At 58.0% G+C, this 21216-nt stretch overlaps 1 protein-coding gene across 1 annotated transcript; it reads left to right on the top strand.

Annotated features, from left to right (window-relative positions):
• Positions 1-12162: 12162 nt before the first annotated feature.
• LOC311197496 (coiled-coil domain-containing protein 183-like) lies at positions 12163-17166 on the top strand (the record flags this gene model as incomplete). The annotated part of the gene is made up of 12 exons (XM_084271259.1): positions 12163-12274; positions 12378-12505; positions 12621-12698; positions 13430-13600; positions 13729-13833; positions 13955-14077; positions 14708-14768; positions 14852-14952; positions 15213-15373; positions 15729-15918; positions 16308-16404; positions 17036-17166. The coding sequence occupies 12 exons, from the start codon at positions 12163-12165 to the stop codon at positions 17164-17166; spliced, it is 1458 nt and encodes a 485-aa protein (XP_084127385.1).
• Between the last annotated feature and the right edge of the window lie 4050 nt (positions 17167-21216).

Here is a 21216-nt window from a genome sequence, read left to right as displayed (position 1 = left end):
CTGAGATGCCGAGTGAAACGCCCGGCCCCGACCCAGCAGCAGCGCAGGGATGCAGGGAAGAGACTGAGTTCCCACTCCAGCTCTGCCAGATGCTACCGCGGGGCGATGCCGCCACAGCCCGTCCGTGAGCCGAGGGGGAGAGTTGCACCACACGCCAGGAAGAGCGCAGGAGAAACAAGCTCACGACTTCACCTCAGCCTTACCAGTCTGCACCAGTTCTTCCTCCAGCACAGAACTTCTGGGTCTTTTCACTGGAGCCTCAGCAGAAAGGGCCTGAGTCTGGAACAGAAACAAACAAAGCACCACCCTGAGTTTAACCCGAACACCAGCCCAAGCCAGCAGAAACTTCCAGAAATGGAGGCAGCTCTGGTCTGACTTGGGGACCGGGATGTGCTGGCTCAGAGTGCAGGAGAAGGATCTTTGCAGGATCTCTGACCAGCACGCGGCCCTTTGGGTTTGATTGTTAATAGGGGCTCTCTTATGTGCAGTGATTAAACCCCCTCAGGCTTCCTGCCCAGTGCCCCTCGGGCAGCTCCTCAGCATTCCAGAGGTCAGCCCTGACTCTGGCTCGGGGAGAGCTGAGCCCCTCAGAAAGGGGTTTTGTACAAACAAAGAGTCAGTGTTGCTCTCAGGGACAAATAATAGAGCACGAGGGTTTCTTACTCCTCTCACCCTATGGGGCAGTAAGAAAAACACTGCACCTCCCAACCAAACTAAGGGGTCAAGCAGCTCAGGATTTGTTTATACAGAGCCAAATCCTATGGGAATCCTCTCCCAGTCCGGTGGATACCAAACCCAGCAGAGAGGGCTTTATCCAGAGGAAGCGTGTGAATGGTCTCACAAGGTCATGTGTTTTGGGTGCTCCTTCCTCAGCTCCACGTGCCAGAGCAGAGCAGGCAAACCTGAGCGAGGCAAACCCAGCACACAAGAGGCACCTGCTGTCAAGGGAAAAGAAGAGCCTGAGGCTGCACAGGTTCAGGAAAGTCTCTGCTAACCTCTCCTGCAGACTCTGCTCCTGGAGTGCCATTGCTGAGGGAAGCCTGGCGTTTCCTTGCTGCCCTGGCTGGTACCTTCACCGCAGCAGCAAAAACCTCTTCAGCCTTCTCTTCAGACCCAGGGATGGCAGCATCTAAACAACAAAGGCAGGCCACGTGAGAGTGTGACTTAAGAGGGGTTAGGATTGCCGTTTGCATGGCAGCCCAGCTCCTCGATCCCACCCAAAGCAGTGGGATTCATTCCAAGCTGCACACCCTTCTGCAGTTTCAGACACCCCTCAGTTTTACAAGGGATGCCAAACCCCAGAAGAACCAGGGCTGTGAACTACCTTTGTCATGGGCGGCACCTGCTTGTAGCTTTGGAGGTTCCTGCCCATCTGGATGTTCCGCAGGCTGCTGAGGGCTGAGGAAAGAACACACAGAACAGGGATTTACAACTAGGGGTGAACTTCACACAAGCAAAACTTCCAGAGCTAATTGCTGTAGTTCCCCTTCCAAGCCCCATCAGGATCATCTCAGACACACACACAGCCACCGCAGGGCATCCCCCGCCTCTCCCAGCCACAGCACTGCTAATTATCCCACTACAGTGGGGTAATTCCCTTCTCTTAATGCTTCTTCATGTGTTATGCTTGTTCCCAGCACCAAACACATGGCTTTGGCTAACATGGAACAGGGTTTTTTCTACTCTGCGCAGGTTAACACCCCCCCACCCAAAGCCACACACTGCCCTTCAGCGGGGCAATGCCCCTGTGTACAACGCTGAGTTTCTCTCCCCAGGGGTCTCACCACCCACACCCGCAGTTTTTCCTCTTTCTACCCTGGGAAAACCTCAGGGGCAGAAATAACGACCAGCCTGTGGCTGAGAGCTCCGTGCAAGGACTCCCACAGGGGACCTGGGAACACCTTTGCCACCTTACAGCCCGTCCCAGCCAGCGCTGCTGGAAAACCCCTTTGCAGCGGGAGAGCAGCTGGAGCACCTGACGCGGCTTCCCTGGCACCGCTTCACCCGCCATTCCCAGCGAGGGGTCGCTGAGGGAAAGCGGGTCTCCCGCTCCCATCGTGCCAGGACAGCCAGCAGCGCCTGCACAGGCACCTTCCTGCCCTGGCACTGGGAACTACTACTGGTGCAGCCGGTGTCTCTCTCCACAAGACGCTCCTTCTCCTCAGGGACACAGAAGCCACAGGCACGGCATGGCCACCGCTGCCCAGAGCAGGGGGGCTGGAACAAGATGGATGTCTAAGGTCCCTTCCAACCCGCCACCACCCACCATCTGTGCCTGGGAGCTCCGGGACGCCGGCACCGGTTCAGCCCCGGGAAGGCATCCCCGTGTCTCCACACGCCCTGCACCGGGACTCCCCCCCAGCCGCTGCTCCCCCTCACACACACACACACACACACACAGAGCCCTCTGCTCCTGCCCCATGCACGCTCCCAGGGCCCGTTTCTTTCCCAACTCCCCGCTTCCCAGACGGAAAAGCCACGGGTGGGGGGGGAAGGAGGGGGGCGGGTTCGCCAGGGGCCTTCTCGGGGCGGGGGGACCCGCAGCTCCGCTCCCGCCCTGGGCTCGAACGCCGAGGAGAGGTCCCGCAGGCCGCACCCGGGAGGCCGCGGGGCCTCAGGGACGGGGCGAGGCCCTCGGGCAGCCGTACGGCCTCGGGGCGGAGCGCTGGCCTGGGGGGCGGCCTCTGCAGCGGCGGCGCGGCCGGGGACGGCGCGGGGGGCGCGGCGGACGGAGGCGAAGAGGCCGCGGGGGGTCCGCAGCAGCCATCGGCACAGAGGCACCGGCAGCCCGCGGCGGGAACGCACCCGTCCTGCGCCGCGCCCGGCACGGCCCGGCCCCTCCCACCAGCGTGCGGGGCAGCCCCGCCATTGGCTCCGACCGCTGCCTGTCTGCGCGGAGCTGGGCCGGGCTGGGCCGTCCCTCCCCGGCTCTGCCCCCGGCTTGCCCGGCCCGGCCCTGCCCGGCCGCCCCTCCCAGGGCTGTGCGGGGCAGCCCCGCCATTGGCTCCTCCCGCCGCCTGTCTGGGGAGGCAGAGCCCGGGCAGGAGAGGGGCGGCTCTCTCCTCTCCTCTCCTCTCTCTCTCTCTCCGCTCCCCCACCGCAGCCTCCGCGGCCCGGGGGATGCAGGTGGGTGGGAGCGGCCGGCGGCCCGACCCCTGGGCAGGTTCCTTCTCCGGTCTCGTCCCCCCGGCTCGGGGGGGGAAAGGGCTCGGTCCCCCCCACTCCTAACCGCCAATGCCAGCCCTGAGAAGTGTCCTGCTTGAAACTGCCCAGGTCTCCCCTCCCTCCATCCCCCTACACACACATTGCTGGGGGCTACCAGAACCCAAACAGGGGCTACCAGTGCACCATGAATCCCTTGACCTTGACCCCCAAACCCCCCTTGATACCACCTTCACCCTGGCCCCCTCCAGGCCCCCTGTACATACCTCAGCAGGGACCACCCAGCCACCAATTTGGCCCCAAACCAGTCCTGACACCCCACCGTGCCCCAGCTCCCTCCCTTTCCTCCCTCCATGCTTCTCAATCTCCCTCCCTCAGTGGGGAAGGGGGAGGGGGGGCTCCTCCAGCCAACTTTCCCCCCGGGATTCAGCAGCCAGTCCCAGGACTCTTGGCAGAGGCTGAGGATTTTGGGGTGTGGAAGGAAATTGGGGAGTGTGGGGAGCAGAACAACGGGAGGGGGCATGGAAAATTGGCACTGGCCCCAGGGATGTGGGGAGCGCCCAAAACAGCTTCAGGAAAGGGGGGGCCTGGCTTTTTTGGGGAGTAGAGGGGGAGGGTGGGAATGGCCGGACCGATGAATGTCTGAGAGGAGGTGTGGAGGAAATACAGGGAGGGGGATTGTGGGCCCCCTCACACCCCCCTTATCCCTGGAGAGGTGCTGCTTGGCCCCCGAAAGGATTCCGGGGGGGGGCAATGAGGCTGATGCTCTCCAGGACCTGGCTGGGGACATGGGTGCACGTGAACCTGTGGGGGCAGTCGTGTTTGTACCCCCCCAACCGATACACACCCCCACCACAGATATAACCACCACATCCCACTAATACACCTCCCATCCCAGATCACTTTCCCACCTGCCACTTCCCAGCCCTGGACACATCAGTGCAGGTCCAGAGGGGTTTTGGAGGGTTCAGGGCATCCCAGAAAGGCCCCTCGTCGGTGGAGAAAAACCAAATCACTGACCTGGGATTAAACAACCAGGGATTAAGCGATCCAGGATGAAGAGATGTGGGATTGAAGCAATCTGGGATTAAAACATTCTGGGATTTATCAGCCTGGGATTTCTGGATCCGGGATTTATTGGTGTGGGGTTTAAACGATCTGGGGTTTATCAATCTGGGATTAAAGGAGATGGGATTAAAGGATCCCACAAATGCACCGGGGGGTGGGAAGGAGACACTGGGGTGGGGGTGGGGGTGTGCATAGCAGGGGGTCCAGCAACGCATCCACGTTTTCCGGGTAGGGTTTCAGACGCAGGAGGCAGCAGTAAGTCAGGACAGGTTTTGTCTCAGGGGAAGATGGAGCCCCGTGAGCCACGTGCCGTTCATCTGCCTGCCGGCGCCAGAGCCGTGGGGACGGGTCCCTTGGTGAGGCGGCGCCTGGCCGGGCGCTGGTACACGGGGTACACCACAGTGCTGTGCACCACCTTGATGCGCCCGGCTTCTTGCCTGACCTTCAGGTTGAGGCGGATGCAGCTCTGCGCCTCAGGGGGGGTCTTGATGGGGGGTTTGCTCCGCGATGGAAGAGCGTCCCCATCCCCGCTGTCCGGCACTGGGGAGGCTTTGGCCCCAGTGAGGGATGGAGAACCCCCACTGTGCTTGATCAGCACTTTGGTTGGGTGGATGGGGGGAGGCGGCTGCGGCAACGGATGTTTCCGGCTCTGCGAGGGCAGCAGGATGCTGGAAGAGGCTGGGACCACCAAGGAGGAGGAGGAGGAAGATGATGATGAGGAGGAGGAGGAAGAAGAAGAGGAGCAGAGGCTCTGCGAGCAGGACAAGGAGGAGATGTGTTCGTCTGCAAGGGAAACACCATGTCAATCTTTGGGATGCACACCCCACCCCCTCTTCCCCGCTTTCCAACACCATCCACCATCGTTAACCAAAGCAGAGTGACACCATGTTCACTCCTCAACCTTTCACCCTTTACTTTCAAAACCGCGTCTTTCCTGCCCGCCCCCCTCCCCAAAACCTCGACAATAAGTAATGACATCCATGAACTCACCTCTTCTCCCCTCCCCATCTTCCCCCTCCCCAAAACCTGGATAATAAGTAACATCATCCTGGAATTCACCCCTTCTCCCCTCCCCATCTTCCCCCTCCCCAAAAAAAGCCGGAGCTTTAGCGAAATAAAATGAGTGGCCATTTGACCACACACGGGCGCGACGGGCTTCACCCCACTGCCCCGAGCTCCTGGTGAACATGTGCCGTTTGGGATACCCTCCCCAGCTTGGGTACCAACCTGCGGTGGAAGGCGGGAGGGCGGTGGGCGCCTGGCCATGCTCGGGGGTTGGTGTCGGCATTACCCTCACCGCTTGTCCTTGGCCGCTCACCAGGATGGAGGAGCACGGGCTGGTGAACTGGCAGAGCGCCGCGGAAGCCTGGCTGGTGGGAGGCTGCTGCAGGATGATCCCTTGTGGCACCTACATGGGATTAATTAAAAGAAAATTTGGAAAAATTGGCACAGGCACCCTAAACCCCCATAGCTTTGCCTCCCTCCTCCCGCACCCCAAAGAAGAAGAAGGGAGGTGGCACCTGGGACCTGCCTGGGAAGAACTGGCCGTGTTTCAGCTTCTGATTTTGCCTCTAAACCCTCGTCTCCCCATGGGCAGGAGGCTCATGGCCGCGCTTTGCTGCGCTGTTGCCGAGCTTCGCTCCCCTCCTGACCTATGCCAGGCCCTGGAGACCCTTCACGGTGACTTAATTTACCTGCTGGAACGTGCCCACTCTTTGCTTCTGTTGAGGAGCGGGGTTGGGAAGAGCCGGGAGGGTGATGTAGCTGCCGACAGACACGGTGGCCACTTGAGAGGGTTGGACCTGTTTGATCTGCTGCAGGGACTGGTTGATGGCCATCACTTGCTGCCCCACCACCTGAATCGGGCCAGCGGGTTGCTGCAGCCTGATGAGGTTGGCCCTGCCAGAGAAGACCTGTGGGGTGCTGTTGGTGGCTGCCTGTACCACAGGCTGAAGGGTGGGAAGCTGCAAGGGGCCCAGATCCAGCTCGGCTTCCGCTTTCAACATCTGCTCAGTGATGTTGGCCTCTTGCAGGCTCTGCTGGAGGATGTCGCAAGGCCAGTCCGAGTTCTGCAGGTTGGTCCCACCGCCCGAGGGGGACCCCAAGATGTCCTCTAAAAAATCAAGGTCCAGGCTGGTGGCAGGTGGACTCTGCTCGGTGCTCAGCTGGCTGCCAGAGGGCTCTTGCATGTGGAGCTGGGGAGACAGCCGGTCAGTGGTGTGGGGAGGAGGAGGAGGAAGGAGGAAGAGAGGAGAAGGAATTGAGCTCAGGTGCAAAGAGGACGTCAAGTCAACTCACCCAACACACTTCCCTAGGCACCTCAGAGGGGAGGGCAGGGGAAGGGAGGAGAGGGGGCTGCAGGCGCCCTCACCCCCAGACCTGAAATCGCTTCGGCATCCCCAGGGTGCCCAACCCCAGAGTGCTGAGGCCTTTGGAGAGCGGACAAGATGGCCCTGGAATGACCAGCTGCAAGCCAGGGAGGCCAAGGACGTCCCAACGAAGTTGGGTGGAAGGGAGCGGGCTCAAGCCGTTTGGACATGGGCACAGAGCAAAGCTCTGAAAACACCCCATCGGGCTGGGAAGGGGAGAAAAAATCATATTCCAGGAAGAAACCTTCAAAGGAAAAACCCCTCCATGAAAAAACCAGCTGCTTTTCTTGTGAGAGAGGAACAAATCCCTGCATCCTGCCTGCCTTTTTTTCTCACTAGAGCTGGGAAACAGATGGAAAAAAACCTGAGGAATTAAAAAAAAAGGGGGGAAGGGAAATATAAAACAAAAGGGGTGGAGGAAGAGGGAAAATATAAAAGGGAAAGGTTTCTGAGCCGTCATTCCTCAAGTATAAATTAAAAATACATACCCCAGCACCTTCAAAAAAGGCACTGGCTGCATCTCCTGTGCTGTCCAGGAGATCATCACTCTCAATCTGTAATTAAAAAGATGAGATTTACTTTCTTCTGAGAGAACAGAACCCAAAAATATGCGGGAAAACTCCCGATTTAAAAATGTATCTAAAAAAGGGAAAACAAAAAAACCCACCACAAAAAAAGGGAAGGGGGGGAAAGAGACCCTGTGCGTGGTGCTGCCGGGTAGCTGAGCTCTGGCTCACTGCTCTGAACTCATGGCTCTGAGCTTGGGGTTTGCTTTCTGGTTTTGGGTGGGTGAGGGGAGGAAAAAACCCAACCCCCCCTGCTCATTGGTTGAGAAGAAAGGAGGTGGGATAGGGATCAAAAAGGGGTCTCAGGGCAGAGAACCAAGCCACCACTCACCTTTTCAGATCCATGTAGGAAGTCATTCAAGGCCTGAGGGTCGCTGCAAGACACAAGAGCAGGAGGAAAAGGGTTAAGGGGGGACACGAGGCGCACGCCGCGCCGGCAGCATCGCGCCCGGGTCTAATTAAGCTCCCTTCATTAATGGAACCCAAGGGCGTAGGCAGGTTGGGAAGCCAGCGGCTCTGTCGCAGGCCTGAGGTATGGCGGGGAAGGTAAATGCTCTTCCCAAGGCTGCCATCGCCTCCCTCTTCCCAGGGAGCTCCGGCCATCAACTCTGAAGGAAAAGGAGGCGGCGATGGGGTAGGTGACAAGTGCCAAACCTCCTCCGGTATAGCCCGGAGCCCTCTGAGGGATGCCAACCATCAATCAGGAAGGGTTTGTAGGGCTGGGACCCCTTTGGAACGCGCCTCGGAGGATTTCTGGCTGCGGGAGACCTAACGCTGTGCCGGGGAAGCGGCAGAACCCCCTTCCCACCCTCCCGCCTTCCTGAGCCCATGGCGTTTCGCTTACCAAATGACATCCAGCAGGCACCGGGCATCTTCATCATCCATGTCAACTGCAAAGAAAAAGGGGTGTGGGGGAGTTACGGTCAGGAGAGCAGAGGGGCTGGGAGCCCCTGAGCGCTGTGCTTCCTTTTCCTCCCCAGAGATGATGATGATGATGGTGGGGATGGACACCCACTGGTCAAGAGGGATGTCAACCGGCTGCCAGAAAACCAAGTCTGGTTTAAAAAGTCCCGATTTAGTTGCTTTTATCCCTAAATTTCCACTGCAGCACAAGGGATTAAGAAGAGACTCGGAATTGAGGAGTTTTCCAATGATAAACCTGAGATGTGGCACGGGGCAGGGCTGGGACACAGAGAGAGGTCGCAGGGAGAAAGGGAGGGTTGGTTTGGGGTCAGGCCCCGGCGGGGTTTGGTGGGTCGCAACTGCCCAAGAAGAGTCAGGGAATGAAAACTGGGGAGGAGGAGAGCAATAAAAGGTGGGGAAAGGTTAAAAAGAGAGAGAGAGAAGTCAGCTACCTCGGGAGATGAAAAGGAGAAGCTCGGTGGCAGACAAACACCTTCCCCGGGCCGGAGTTCCAGGACCTGGCTTCTGAGCTGTCTGGCAGCTGCAATTCTTTTTGGGATCAGCAAATGACTGAGCTGTATGGGGCCAGCGAGGCTGGGCTAATGACCCCGGAGAAGCTCCCAAAGAGGAGCTGGAGTGAGTGAACCCACACGTTGGGAAGCGTATCCCACAGCACCACAACTGACACTACTGGCTGCTACCCGCAAAGGATGCTGGGAAGAAACTGGCCACCCCTGGGCCAGCCCGTTGCTACAGGGACAGGAACACACGTGATGTCACACGTGGTGAGGCGGGTCGGGGGGAAAGAGACGGGCTGGGGGCATCTCAAATCCTTCAAAAAAGCAACGAATTAAAACTCACAGAGGGGGACAGATGCACTTTGGGCTCAGAACGCCACTTCTCCGGGTGGAAGGGAGCCGGTTTTCTGCTCCCTGGCTGATGTCTGATGAGTGTTGGGGTAGCGGGATGAGGAGACAAGGCCATCTGGGGAACGGGAGAAGAATTCCCGGGCCCTGGATCTATCCCCAACCCCTGACCTCGTCCTGGCACTCAACGCTCGTGCGCTTTTCAAGCCAAACCATCTTGAACCCGCTTTGCTCTTTAAGCAGCAGAACACGCGGCGACTTTGTCGGAGTCACCTCACCTTGGGGCAAAGAGCATCATCCCTTCCTGATGGCAAAACGAGGGTGGAGGGAGGGGAGGAAAAAACCCACCCCAAACCACCCCAAACCCCCAACCCATCGTGTCGTCATCCCACGATCGTTTTCATTCTCCCTCAACGTTAAAAACCACCTCGACAGGGGCGGCCAGAAATCGTCGCTCCTCACAGCACGATCTCTGCCAAACATGCCAAATAACCCTCAGGAAGAACAAATCCCGATCCAGCAGGAAGATGGTGTTTCCCAGCCCCATTTTACGCTGGATGGGATGGGAGGGAATGGGGGTTTTCCCCATTTTGTTGGTGGGAAGACAAGAGGAACAGAGTTTTCACCTGAGCTGTGTTGAAAGTGTGAGGGGAACAGCTGTCACACTTTAACCCAGTGTTGCAGTTACTTGAAGAAACTGCCTGTGGTTATGAAAGACCAGCCAAAGACAAAGTGAACTTGGGCAAGGATGGGGTTCACTCGCAGACACAGTGAGGCAGAGTATTGATGACCACCAGAGGACCCCGCTCAACACAACTACGCAGGTGTGAAGGGGATTTACCTATGATAATGATTTCCAGGAAGTAACATGAATATGCTAATCATCACCCTCCCCTCTTTGTATTTAAAACAATCAGTGTAGTTAACCAATGATTTTTATTGGCCTTCTGGGGACTATTCTGTGACACCATTGCAGGAAGTGAGCAGCAAGATGGTAAAAATGGGAGTATTTCACCTGCCCTGGGATGACAAGGAGTGGGAAATGAAAGAATAGCTCTTGGCCTGGCACATGCCAAAAGGCCACCAGTCGAGTGGTTCCTCAGAGGTGGTGTAGGAGATACGGTGTGCAGCACATCAGCTGCCGGTGTTACAGTAGGGACTGAATTCAAAAGTCATCTCAGGAAAAAGGAACTCGAATGTTCTTTGAGACCAGGAGCATTAACAACAGGGACAGAAGCAACAGGGAAGAATTTACAGGATTTGCACACAGTGCTGGAAAAATAACACCTGACCCCATATCCCCCCCAAAAAAAACCCCACCCAAACCTAAACCTAATTGAACTAAAACGCCAAGGCAGTTTCCTTCAAGGGTTGTTTCTGCTTTAGAGCTCGTTTTTACCAGTTTGTAAATTAATAGTGGTAAATGGATCCAGTTTGAGCAATGGATGTGATTTAGGGGGTGCTCTTGCACCTCTTTGGTGTTATATTCTGGTGCTCCCTGCCCATCCCATGAAGACACAGAAAGGTTCTGAATAAATGGCTTTTAATGGAAAACCAGAACAAACCAATCATTAATGGTACTAAATCCATAATCAACACTCTTCTTCCCTCCCTCCCTCCCTCCCTCCCTCCCTCCCTCCCTCCCTCCCTCCCTCCCTCCCTCCCTCCCTCCCTCCCTCCCTCCCTCCCTCCCTCCCTCCCTCCCTCCCTCCCTCCCTCCCTCCCTCCCTCCCTCCCTCCCTCCCTCCCTCTCCTCCCTCCCTCCCTTCCTTCATAGATAGAAGAAGGAAAGGGATTTTTTTGGGCTAGGCAGCTTGTTTTATGGGTGGGGAATTACATGAGGGATACTGTCAATGGTCAAAACAGGATTATTGATTTTGATACTTGTAGTGGTTGTCTGACTGCTGTGTTTGTTGAGCTTTCTGCAAAGGGCCCTGCAGAAGTCACTGTGGGCAGTTTTGTGACACAACCACAAGAATGGGGTTGGGGAAGGCAGCAGGTCTGTCAGCAACCTCACTCTGATCTCTGAAGGGATTGGCCTGGACAATATCCCTGCTGTTCCCTTCAGATAGCAAAGTCACTCAAGCTGGAAGCTGTGTAACCAGCTGGGGAACATGGTGCCCATGAGGACAGGGTGTGCAGACCAGGCCGAGCCGAGGAGGAGGCAGGGTGGCCAAGGAATGGAAAACGGGAAAACCAGCCCTTCTGCCTGAGCATTTTGCAGGCATTGCTTGTTGATATTTTCTATAAAAATGCCTGTGCCCTTGCAATAGCAAAGCCTTCTGGAGTGTAATAAACCTTGTATAATCAATTTGTTATTCAAACCGGTAGGCAGTTAAACTATGTTGAGCTTTGTAACTGAGCTGTTATTAATGGCAATTGATGTGAGGGTCCAGGATCACGATATATAGGTAGTGCAGTTATGCAGTGTAGTTATGGGAAGCAGCTCTGGGAACTTACCTGTGAGAGTCTCACACTATGTCTGGGAACAAGGATTCGAGGGCGGGATGGCATCCACCACTGATACATCGTTTATCCCCTTGCTACAGAAAAACTGACTAACAAGGACACCAATTAGCTCAGACTGATAAGAACACTGCAAGCTTGCAAGACCCTCACATTCCAGACGAAAGTTGAGAAGTACATGGTGAGGAGGACTCATGGCTTTCCTCCAAGGACCACCAGAGACCCTCGCTCACAATTCTTGGAAGGATCTGCGCAAGCGCAAAGGACTGATAAGCTCCTGAACATGTGAAGTGAGAGTAGGTGGGTTCAGGTAATAATTCTGTACAGGCTTTAATTTGGATACTCTAAACTAGAGTGAACAATTTGTCACCACCGTTTGTAACACCAGACATCATATTATAATATCATATTAACCAATATTATGTAGTTTCTCATCTTCTGGAACTCATCCTGGCCCCGTTTCTGTTGGGGCGTGGGGGGTTGCCAGGCTGGGCAGGGGGCAAACACTGTAGCCATGGTGATTGATGGGACACAGAACCCGTATCCCAGCTGCCCACCCGGCCCTCTGCTGCCGTGGGGAGCTCAGTACTCGCGGTTCATCTCACCCACCCGAGCGAAGAGGAAGGGTCTGCGGGAGTCGATAGGCAAGCAGGGCGGTTGCAGCAGTTGAAGGCACCGTGGTGAAGGCTCCACAGGCACCAGGAGCTCAGCTCCATCTGTGGTCTCGTCCTGGCTGCGTGTCCACCCGGCAGTGGTGCCACAATGGCTGCCGTGGGGCTGGAGGGCCGGGGCAGGAGCGCCTGCGTGGTGCAGGGCCAGAAGACCAGACTCAGCCAGCGCATCCAGGAGCTGAAGGAGGTCGCTGCCTTGCGAGGTGCTGCCCCTTGGGCTTGGCAGGGCGGGTGGGGGGTGTCCCGCTGTCCTGAGCCGAGCTGCCTGTACCTGATTGAGACTCACGGCGCCTTCATGTCCTCCAGAGCAAGGGCAGAAGATTTTCACTCGTCTGTGTGAGGAAAAGCTGGCTGCGACCAGGCAGCGTCTGCTCCCCCTGCGCAAGACGTTACGGGATGACATCCACACCCTGGACAGCGTCCGGGCGTCCCCGGTAGGTGCTGGACCCCCCTGGTGCTGTCCCTGCAGAGCCAGCTCCTGTCCGGGAGCAGGACGTGACCATGCCCAGGCTGGCAGTGATGCTCTTGCTTTCCCTCCGCCGCCCACAGCGCAGCAAGGTCACCTTCTCAGAGGCATGTAGAGAAGAGAGGCCCATGGGTGTCCTTATGGCCAGGAAGGCGGTCGAGGTAACAGGAGGGGCGGGCAGGCAGGGACTGCTGGCAGGGACTGGGGCCCCAGGGGTGCTCAGAAGAACAGGGTGCACGGCACAGGGATGTGGTGCTTGTGCGAGGGCAGCATGGCAGGGCTGGTGCAGCAAGACCTGGGGTGTTCGCTTGTGGTCCCATGGGTCCCCTTCCAGCTCAGCCCCATCTGTGCAGGTCCTCCTCTGGCACCCTGAGCTTCCTTGGCCCAGCAGAGCTGCTGGCGGTCACAGCTGGCAGGTCCCCAGGGCTGCCTGGCTTCCTGAGGGGTCCAGCCACATCCCTGGGAGAGAGAGAGGTGCTGGTGCTTCCCTCTACTGCCTGTCCCAAGGTTCTGGCCTGGCTATAAAGCCCCTGGGGATAGAGGGGCCTCTGGAAGGGAGGGAACGGTGCCACCGCTCTCCGCCAGCAGCCGCCTCTGGGCCACTGATGGATTGATGGAGGCTCAGCCCAGGGTCTGCCTTATGCAGAGTCCCTGAGCCCGTCCCGTTGCTGTCACCAGCATGTGCCCAGCTCTTCCTTACCCCAACCAGCCCCCACCACAGCAAAGCTCTCCCACACCCCACACTGCCAAGGGAGTGACAATGTGCTGAGCTACGTCCCAGCTTCCCTGCTCTACCCTGGGAGGGGGAGAGTTTTGGAGGCAGCCCCACTTCTCCCCGGGGTGCCTGGTGAGCCGTGCCTGCAGCCTGGTAAACCCTCGTGTCCCCTTCCAGCTGGCCCTGGAGAAGGTGCAGGCTGAAATCCATGGCCGCACCAACACCTACAACGCGCTGCAGTACGAGGTGCGGCGGCGGCGCCAGGTCCTGTGGGAGCTGCAGAGGCGGCTGCAGCAGCTGGAGAGTGTTGCTGCGGCGGACGACAGGCAGCACCAGCAGCAGATGCGGGTACCCAGGAGCCCTTCTCGGGGTGGCAGCACCCACTGGGAGCTTTATTCCCAGCCCGGTGCCCCCAGGGGCAGTGCTGGGCTTGGTTTGTGGGCTAACCCCCAGCTCGCATCCCATCTCTGCCCCAGGTGATTCACCAGCTGGAGAACAACATTGAGAAGATGCTGGTGAAGGTCCGTGCCGCACAGAAGGTGACCACCCAGTACCTGGCTGTGCGGGATGTCCTGAAGAAGGTGAGCTCCTCCTCACCCTGCCATCTTCCCACCTGCCCTGCTCCCCTCCATCCCCTGTGACAGCATGCAGGGCACCCCTGGGGTTCGGTGGGGTGATGAGCTGTGGCTCCCTGTGTCCCAGGAGCTGGCCCACCAGCCTCAGCACCTGGACCTTCTGAGCGGGATGGCTGAGAGTTACCAGAGGGAGCTGGAAGACATGGAGCCTGTGGCCTCGCATGCCCTCAGAGCCGCCGAGGTAGCCAAGGTGAGATGGTACAGAGCACCCTGGGGCCCTCTCCCACCCTCCACAGCCCGCAGATGGCACCCCACTGGTGAGTAGCTTTGTTCTAAAAAGCAAGAGACTGAGCTGGGCTTGCCCACAGCACCCAGATACCCCCATAGCTCCTCCTGCATCTTGCCCTTGGGCCAGCCTGCCCTGGGGCTGGGCACAGCACAACTGAAGAAGCCCCGGCCATGGTGAAGGCAGCCCGCTCCATCCTCGCCCAGTTTCCTTCTCAGCCCATTTACACAGGGGTGCAGGGGGCCATTTTTGACCCTGGCCGTTCCAGAAGCTCAGCTGGCTCCCTAAGGTCCCTCCCAGCTCTGGCAGCAGCTTCTCCCTTCCCCGATACGCTGCAGGCACACATGGCGGAGACGAGAAGCTGGTTCCTTGCGCAGAGCGAGCTCAGGCACCGCTCCCTGGCTGCCCAGAAGGTGCCCAGGGACAGGCGCTGGCTGAAGGAAGCCAGCACAAAGCATCCCAAAGAGGTGAGCAGGGGCACGGGCTGCGGGATGAGCTGTGGGCAGACAGCAGGCATCGGTGCTGAGCCCCCATGGGAGGTGGGGGGACGGGGGGCTGCAGGGAGCTCAGGGGTGACGATGACCATCCTTGCAGCGAGCCGCCTACCAGCTCGGCACGGACTCCCTGCCCCAGCACTCGCAGGACCCGCTGGTGGGTGAGTGCCTGGCGGGGCGCGGGGGGGTGGGATGCGGGCACGGCCACAGGCAGGAAGGACCCCTCACGCTTCCCCCCAACCAGACACCAAGACGGAGGCCGCCGAGGCCCAGCTGGAGCGCGAGGCCAGGCTGACCGAGAAGCTGGAGAAGGCCAAGGCTGCGGTGCAGTGCTGCCTCCTCTGGGTAACGTCAAGACCCGTCCCTGGTAAAACGGGGGGCTGCTGGAGCCATGGGCAGGGAAGCCCTTGCTGCTCGCTTTGTGGGGTCACCTGCTCTCCTCTGCCCCTGCAGCCCCCAAAGCCCCGCTCCTGAGGGCCGGGATGGACCTGCTTTTCTCCATCCTGTGAGCTGTCAGCGGCCCAGGGTGCAGAAATGTCCTTGAGGCCACGTCCCGATGCCTTTGGAGCACCGGGGCCTGAGTCTCTGTGCTCTCCCCTGGCCAGGACATCCCCAGCAGGCTCCTGGAACAGCAGGAGTCCTCGCTGGACCTGGAGACCTGCATCAAGGAATACAAGGAGAAGGTGCAGGCGCTGAGGAAGAGGTTGAAGGAGCTGGAACTGAAGCACGCCCAGCTGAAGTTTCGCCAGCCCCCCGACACAGACAGGTGCGGCTGGCGTCAGGGCAGACATGCGACCGGGCCACCTCCTTTGGTGGGGACACGTGTGTCCTGGATGTCCAAACAGGGCACCCCTTCCTCTGTCCCCCTGCAGCCACCCATCCCTCCTGTCCCAGAGGTTCCTGAGCAGGGTGCTCCCCCAGCTCTGGTCCTGGCAGAGTCGCCAAAGCTCCGGTTTCGGCACTGGGAGGCCCCTCCCTCCTTGCCTGGCATGGGCAGTGGCACCAGGGGTGCAGATGGGCTGCAGGCAGCACCTCTGCTTTGCAGTTCTGGGAGGGGTGGCAGGGGGGCAACCTGAGTAGCCTTCACACCAGATTTGGGGTGTCTCTGCACCCCTGTGCAGTTGTATGGACGTGAATGGGGTTGGCTGCAGGATGCTGGAGGAGGAGCTGTTGAGGAGCCTGCAGCGTGAAGAAGAGAAGCTGGAGCAGATGAAAGCCCATCTCCTGAGGAACCAGAAGGTCCTGCTCCAGTTTGAAGATGGCCTTGACAACCTCTTCATCCGCCTGCACAGCATCACAGTGCCCGGACAGGTACCTGTGCAGCACTGGGTGAGCACAGGCCCCCCCAGTGCTTGGTGTGGCAGTGGCACGGCGTGAGGACTCCTGGGGCAGCCACCATCCCTCCAAGGGGCTCTTTTTCCCCGCTAAGGTGGTTCTTCTCTCCTGCTCCAGGAGGATTGTGTCAAGGCCCTGGGGCTGGAAGAGAAGCTCCAGCACTGCCAGCAGAAGCTGCAGTACCTGGTACAGCGGGTGTGTGACTTGTCCCCCAACAGCCACAGCCCCAGTGAGAGCAACGAGGTGCGTGGGGGTTTCATCCCTGGGCACTGCAGGGTGTCTCCCCCAGGGACATCCAGGTGGGGCACCCCGGGGCTGTTCCACCCACCAACCCTTCCTCACTTGACCCAGGGTGTCTTTCACAGGCTTTGGTCAAGGTCAGGAATCTTCTGGAGAAGGCCACCGCCAGCGATCCCCAGAACCTGAAAATCTCCTTGGATGCCATAGGCAGCAGTGTCCAAGGTAGGAGAGCACAGCCAGGACACGTTCCACAGCGACTGTTCCAGCCCCTGCCCGCTGGGATTACTGGGTGTCCATCCACCTTGGGGCTGACCTTGGCTGTCTCCAAGGCTTTGAGCTTGAGTGATGATTTTAGGTGGGGATGTGGGAGATGAAAGGCAGCCAGTGGGGTGGTGTGTGTTGGAGCACAGCAGGAACAAAGAGGGTTGTGTGGGGCAAGGAGGGTTGTGTGGGGCAAGGAGGGAGACCCTCATCTTAGAAATCCTTGTTGTGTAGAAGAACCAGCGCTCGGGTCTGGCTTTGCCCTCCTCCTGTTGGATGCTCTTGGAGGAACCACTGAGGTTTTGGCAGCTTGCCCCCTCTTTTTAACAAAGCAGGAGCTGTACCCACCACCTCATGGGCTCCAGACCCTTATGGGGAAGCCCCAGCAGTGTCCGAGACAGGGGCAGGTCAGCCTGGGATGCTAAGGAGAAAGAGCCTCACTAGTCAGTAGTGCCTGTGGCAGAGGGCTCGGCCCGAGGGTCACCGTGATGCCACCAGCCCTCCAAAACATGCCAGCTCTCCCTGGGGACATGGGCTGAGCGGAGGTGGCCCCACTGCCTCTCCTCAGCCCGCTTCTCTCCTCTCTGTCCAGACCTCTTTGATTTTGAGGAGAAAGACCCCGGCGTTGTCCTCAGCCGTGAAGACATCAAGAGGCAGGGGCTGCGCCTGGTCGAGAGCAACAAGAAGAGCCGGCGGAAGAAGCTGCCCACTTGGACCCTTTGATCCTGCAGACCCCGCATTGTTCTCTGGCTCCCACAGACCTCCCCTTTGTTCTCTGGCTCCCTCAGACCCCCCCTTGTTCTCTGACTCCCTCAGACTGTACCTTTGTTCTCTAGCTCCTGCAGACACCAACCCCCCCCTTGTTTTATGGCTCCTGCAGAACCCCCCCTTTTTTCTTTGGCTCCTGCAGCCCCCCCCCCCCCCTTCTTTTTCTATGGCTCCCGCAGACCCCCTTGTTCCTCTCTCTAGCAGGTTTAATAGAATAGACATCTTTTGTTTCTCACAAGCTTGTGGTGAAGCTGTAACGGGGGTGGGGGCCTGGATCACATCTGCTGTCTGGGATACTGGGTGTGCAAACCCTGAGGGGTGCAGAGCTGGTTTTGGGGACAGCCCCATCCCCGCTCCTTGTGCCCTTGCCCTTTGCCCAGCTGCTCTCCCCACTGTCATGGTTTGGCCCCAGCTGAGAGCTGAGCACCACGCAGCCACTCTCTCTAAGAGGGTTGTCGCAGTTTTGTGTTCTGGTGGAGAAGGGGGGGCTGCAGAGATGGCTCTTGCAAGAAGCTGCCAGCTCCGGGAGCCCCGATCCTTCCTGGTTGCCCTCCTGGGAAATGGCAAACTTGTGCCCTGGGCTTTTGCTGTTGCTGTGAACCAGAGCTCATCCCGTCGGGTACCTGTCTGTGGAGGGGAAAGGGGGGGTTGCTGCCGTGACTGCGTATGTTTTGGGATCAAACGGGCGCCTTCGCCAGGCATCACTGCTCCTGAAGCTTTCCTCAGTGCAGTAAAAAGCCATGAACTGAAGAAATTCCAGTTGGTTGCTCTGCAAACCCTCTTGGGGTTGGCGTTGGTCTCGGACAGGATCAGCATTTCTGCCGGGGTTTTGGCTTTGCCCTCTTGCCGGGGACGATGCCGAGCATCATAGAATGGTCTTGGTTTTGGCTCGTGCGGGCTCTGGAGTTTTCTTGGTATTTAAATACAATGACGTGGCTATTCCTTTCAGGGTCTGTTTCCTTCTCTCCCTCCCTTCCCTTCCGTATATCCCTCCCATTTCTGGAGCTCTGGATGCCTTGATGTGCTGTCGCCTCCACGTAACATCTTTTCTCCATGATTCTGAAGAGCAGCAGCTGAACCGGTGGAAGAGCTGCTGACCAAAGGGAAACTGAGGCAGGGAGTGGGAAGCTTTCAGGGTTGTCTTTTATTCTCCTGCCCCAGTTCAGGCACAGCGGGACTCGATACCGAGTGCAGCCCCATCCCCAAGTCGCACTCTCAAGCAGGATTTCGGTGTCTCTGGCACCCCTGGGAGCTGCCTGCGCCGTGCCAGGGAAGAGGGGGGGATACGAGGAGGCTGCTGGGGCGCTGAGGGACGCCCCTCCGGCCGGGCTGAGGTCTGCGCTGTGACGCTGTGAGCTGGGAAGCAAAAATCCCCATCGCTGCCAGTTCGTCACCCAACTGTGCTGCTCCTTCAGCTGCTGTTTATCATTTCTAGAGTGAGGGGACAGGGGCAGCTTTACCCCGATCGCTCCCCAGCCCCAGTTCTTGTTCGATGACCATGGAACAGCTGGAGGATCCCTCTCCAATCGCACGGGCGGCCGATAGTTCACCAAAACCCCTGGCATTTTTACCAACCACTTCCTTTCCTGTCACCCCCTCTCAGCCATAGCTTTGCCCGAGTCCCTTCTTCTCATCCTGTTGGTAAAACCCCGGGGGAGAAATCACCTACCAGGCTTTAATACCTCAGGGAACTGTCCTAAATGTGCCCTATGTCACTTCTCAGCTCTACCTTCCTTCACATTCAAACATGCCAAACATCCAGCAGCAGCTCCCAAAACAAAAGAGCGAGGACAGAGAGACAAACCTGGCCTGAAACCTACCCAGGGAGCCCACAAGCATCCCCTCTGGCACTGCGGCTCAGGGCTTTCATAGCCAAGAGAAATGCTTTATAAATGCATTTTGTAACTATAAAAGGTATTTGTTTTCCTGATCATCTCCATCCAAGGGAACATAAATTTTGGGAACTGCAAGAATTCTCCCAACAAGAAGTTCTGCTGGGGAAACTCCTATAGGTTGCTTTGGAGTATTTTTATGTATATTTATGCTTTGTTCAGCAGCAGCGCTGACATCTCATCAGGGCAGATTCCCTCCCTGCACTGTCTCTTCTGCTCCTGCCCGCAGGCAGTGAAAGAGCCCAAGGGGCACGGTGAGAGCCCCGGACCTGCCGTGCCCCGAGCGAGACCCAGGTATGTGGTTCTGCTGCCCTCATGGACCTGTGCCTCCCCTGCAAGGGATGAGGGGAGTCCCTGTGGGGAGTGAATTTGTGGCTGCTCTGCTACATGCTCTCCTCTTGTCAGAAAAGTGATGCATGAACCTTGCCACCACAGTCTGTGTTTCCAGGGACTTGAAGTACAGTGTGATCTAAACCAGGACATGGGGAGAGCTGTGCACCTCTTCAAGGCTGGAAATAGTAATCACTGGCAACTGGCAGCCTTGAAGAGATGCAGAGCTTGTAACAGTGCCTGCATGGCTGAAACCGTGCTGCCAGACAGCACCCACACTGACACGGCTGCCAGACAGCACCCACACTGACATGGCTGCCAGGCAGCACCCACACTGACACGGCTGCCAGACAGCACCCCCACTGACATGGCTGCCAGACAGCACCCCCACTGACACGGCTGCCAGACAGCACCCCCACTGACATGGCTGCCAGACAGCACCCACACTGACACGGCTGCCAGACAGCACCCACACTGACACGGCTGCCAGGCAGCACGCCCACTGACAGGGCTGCCAGGCAGCACCCACACTGACATGGCTGCCAGACAGCACCCACACTGACACGGCTGCCAGGCAGCACCCACACTGACACGGCTGCCAGACAGCACCCACACTGACACGGCTGCCACACCCCCTATCTCGGGCTGTGCTGCTGCTCCTCGGGCTCTCACAGCTCCCCTCCCACCAGCACAAGGTGTCTCCTTTCCCGGGCGGCTGTTCCATTCCCCACAGGAGGGGGGCGTTTCCCCCCCTCCAGCCTCTCCCCACCCCCAGCACCCCCTCTCCCTGCAGCTCGGCTCCCCCGCCCAGCCGGGGCTTTTGGTATCTGCCGCAGCCTGGGCAGCAAGTCCCTGCCGGAGCCATCTTGGCCTCGTGTGGAGTCGGCAGCCCCAGAGCTTCAGCCCCTCAGTCCCCGGTAAGTCCACCCCTCTTTTCCACCCCCTTTTCTTTGTGCTGGCAAATTCTTGTGCAGATTTGGCAGTGTGCCACCTGTCTTGAGGGTGTGAGCAAAGCATTTCCCTGCTCCTACCCGATGTTGAGTTTGTTTCCCTCCCCTGCAGCTCTGAGCTGAGCTCTGACAGAGCCTTAAAAGCTGCTGAACATGACCCAGACTGTTCTGCCTGAGGCCAGGGACGTGCTGATGCCTACAGACACCTGCCAGAGCCAGCTCAACTTTGGGAACCAAGACAAGGTACAGCTAGGAGATTTCTTTCTCCAGGTACAGTTACTGTGGCTACTTGAGTGTTCTCACTTCTTCCTCCAGTTCCTATTCCTCATATTCCTCCACCTGATATTGCTCCCCCTCATATTCCTTCCTGTATTCCTTCTCCTATTCCATCTTGTATTCATTCTCCTCTTCTTCCTCGTCTTCCTTTTTTGTATTTCTTCTACTATTTCTCCTTGAATTTCTCTTCCCCCTCCTCCAGCACCGCCTCCTCCTCATACTCCTTCTCCTGTTCCTCCTCCTATTCCTTCTTCTGTTGGCGCTTCTGTTCCTCCTCATATTCCTCCAACTCCTCTTACCCTGTATTGCTTCTTGGATTCTTCTCCTCATCTTCCTCAGCCTATACCTCCTCATACTGTTCATTGTCCATCCTCCACCTCCAAGTATTCCTCATCCTCCTCATATACCTTCTCAGTTCCTCCTTGCATTCTTCCTTCTCGTATTACTTCTTGTGTTCCTTCTTATGTTCCTCCTTGTATTCCTCCTCCTGTTCTTCCTCCTATTCCTCCCTGTATATCTCTCTGGATAATTCGTCCTCCTTGTCCTCTTCATCCTCA

Source organism: Gallinula chloropus, assembly GCF_964237585.1.
Source record: "Gallinula chloropus genome assembly, chromosome: 15".
NCBI classification, from domain to species: Eukaryota; Metazoa; Chordata; class Aves; order Gruiformes; family Rallidae; genus Gallinula; species Gallinula chloropus.
Note: the sequence above shows the minus strand (reverse complement) of the source record. Positions and strands in the feature narration are given on the sequence as shown.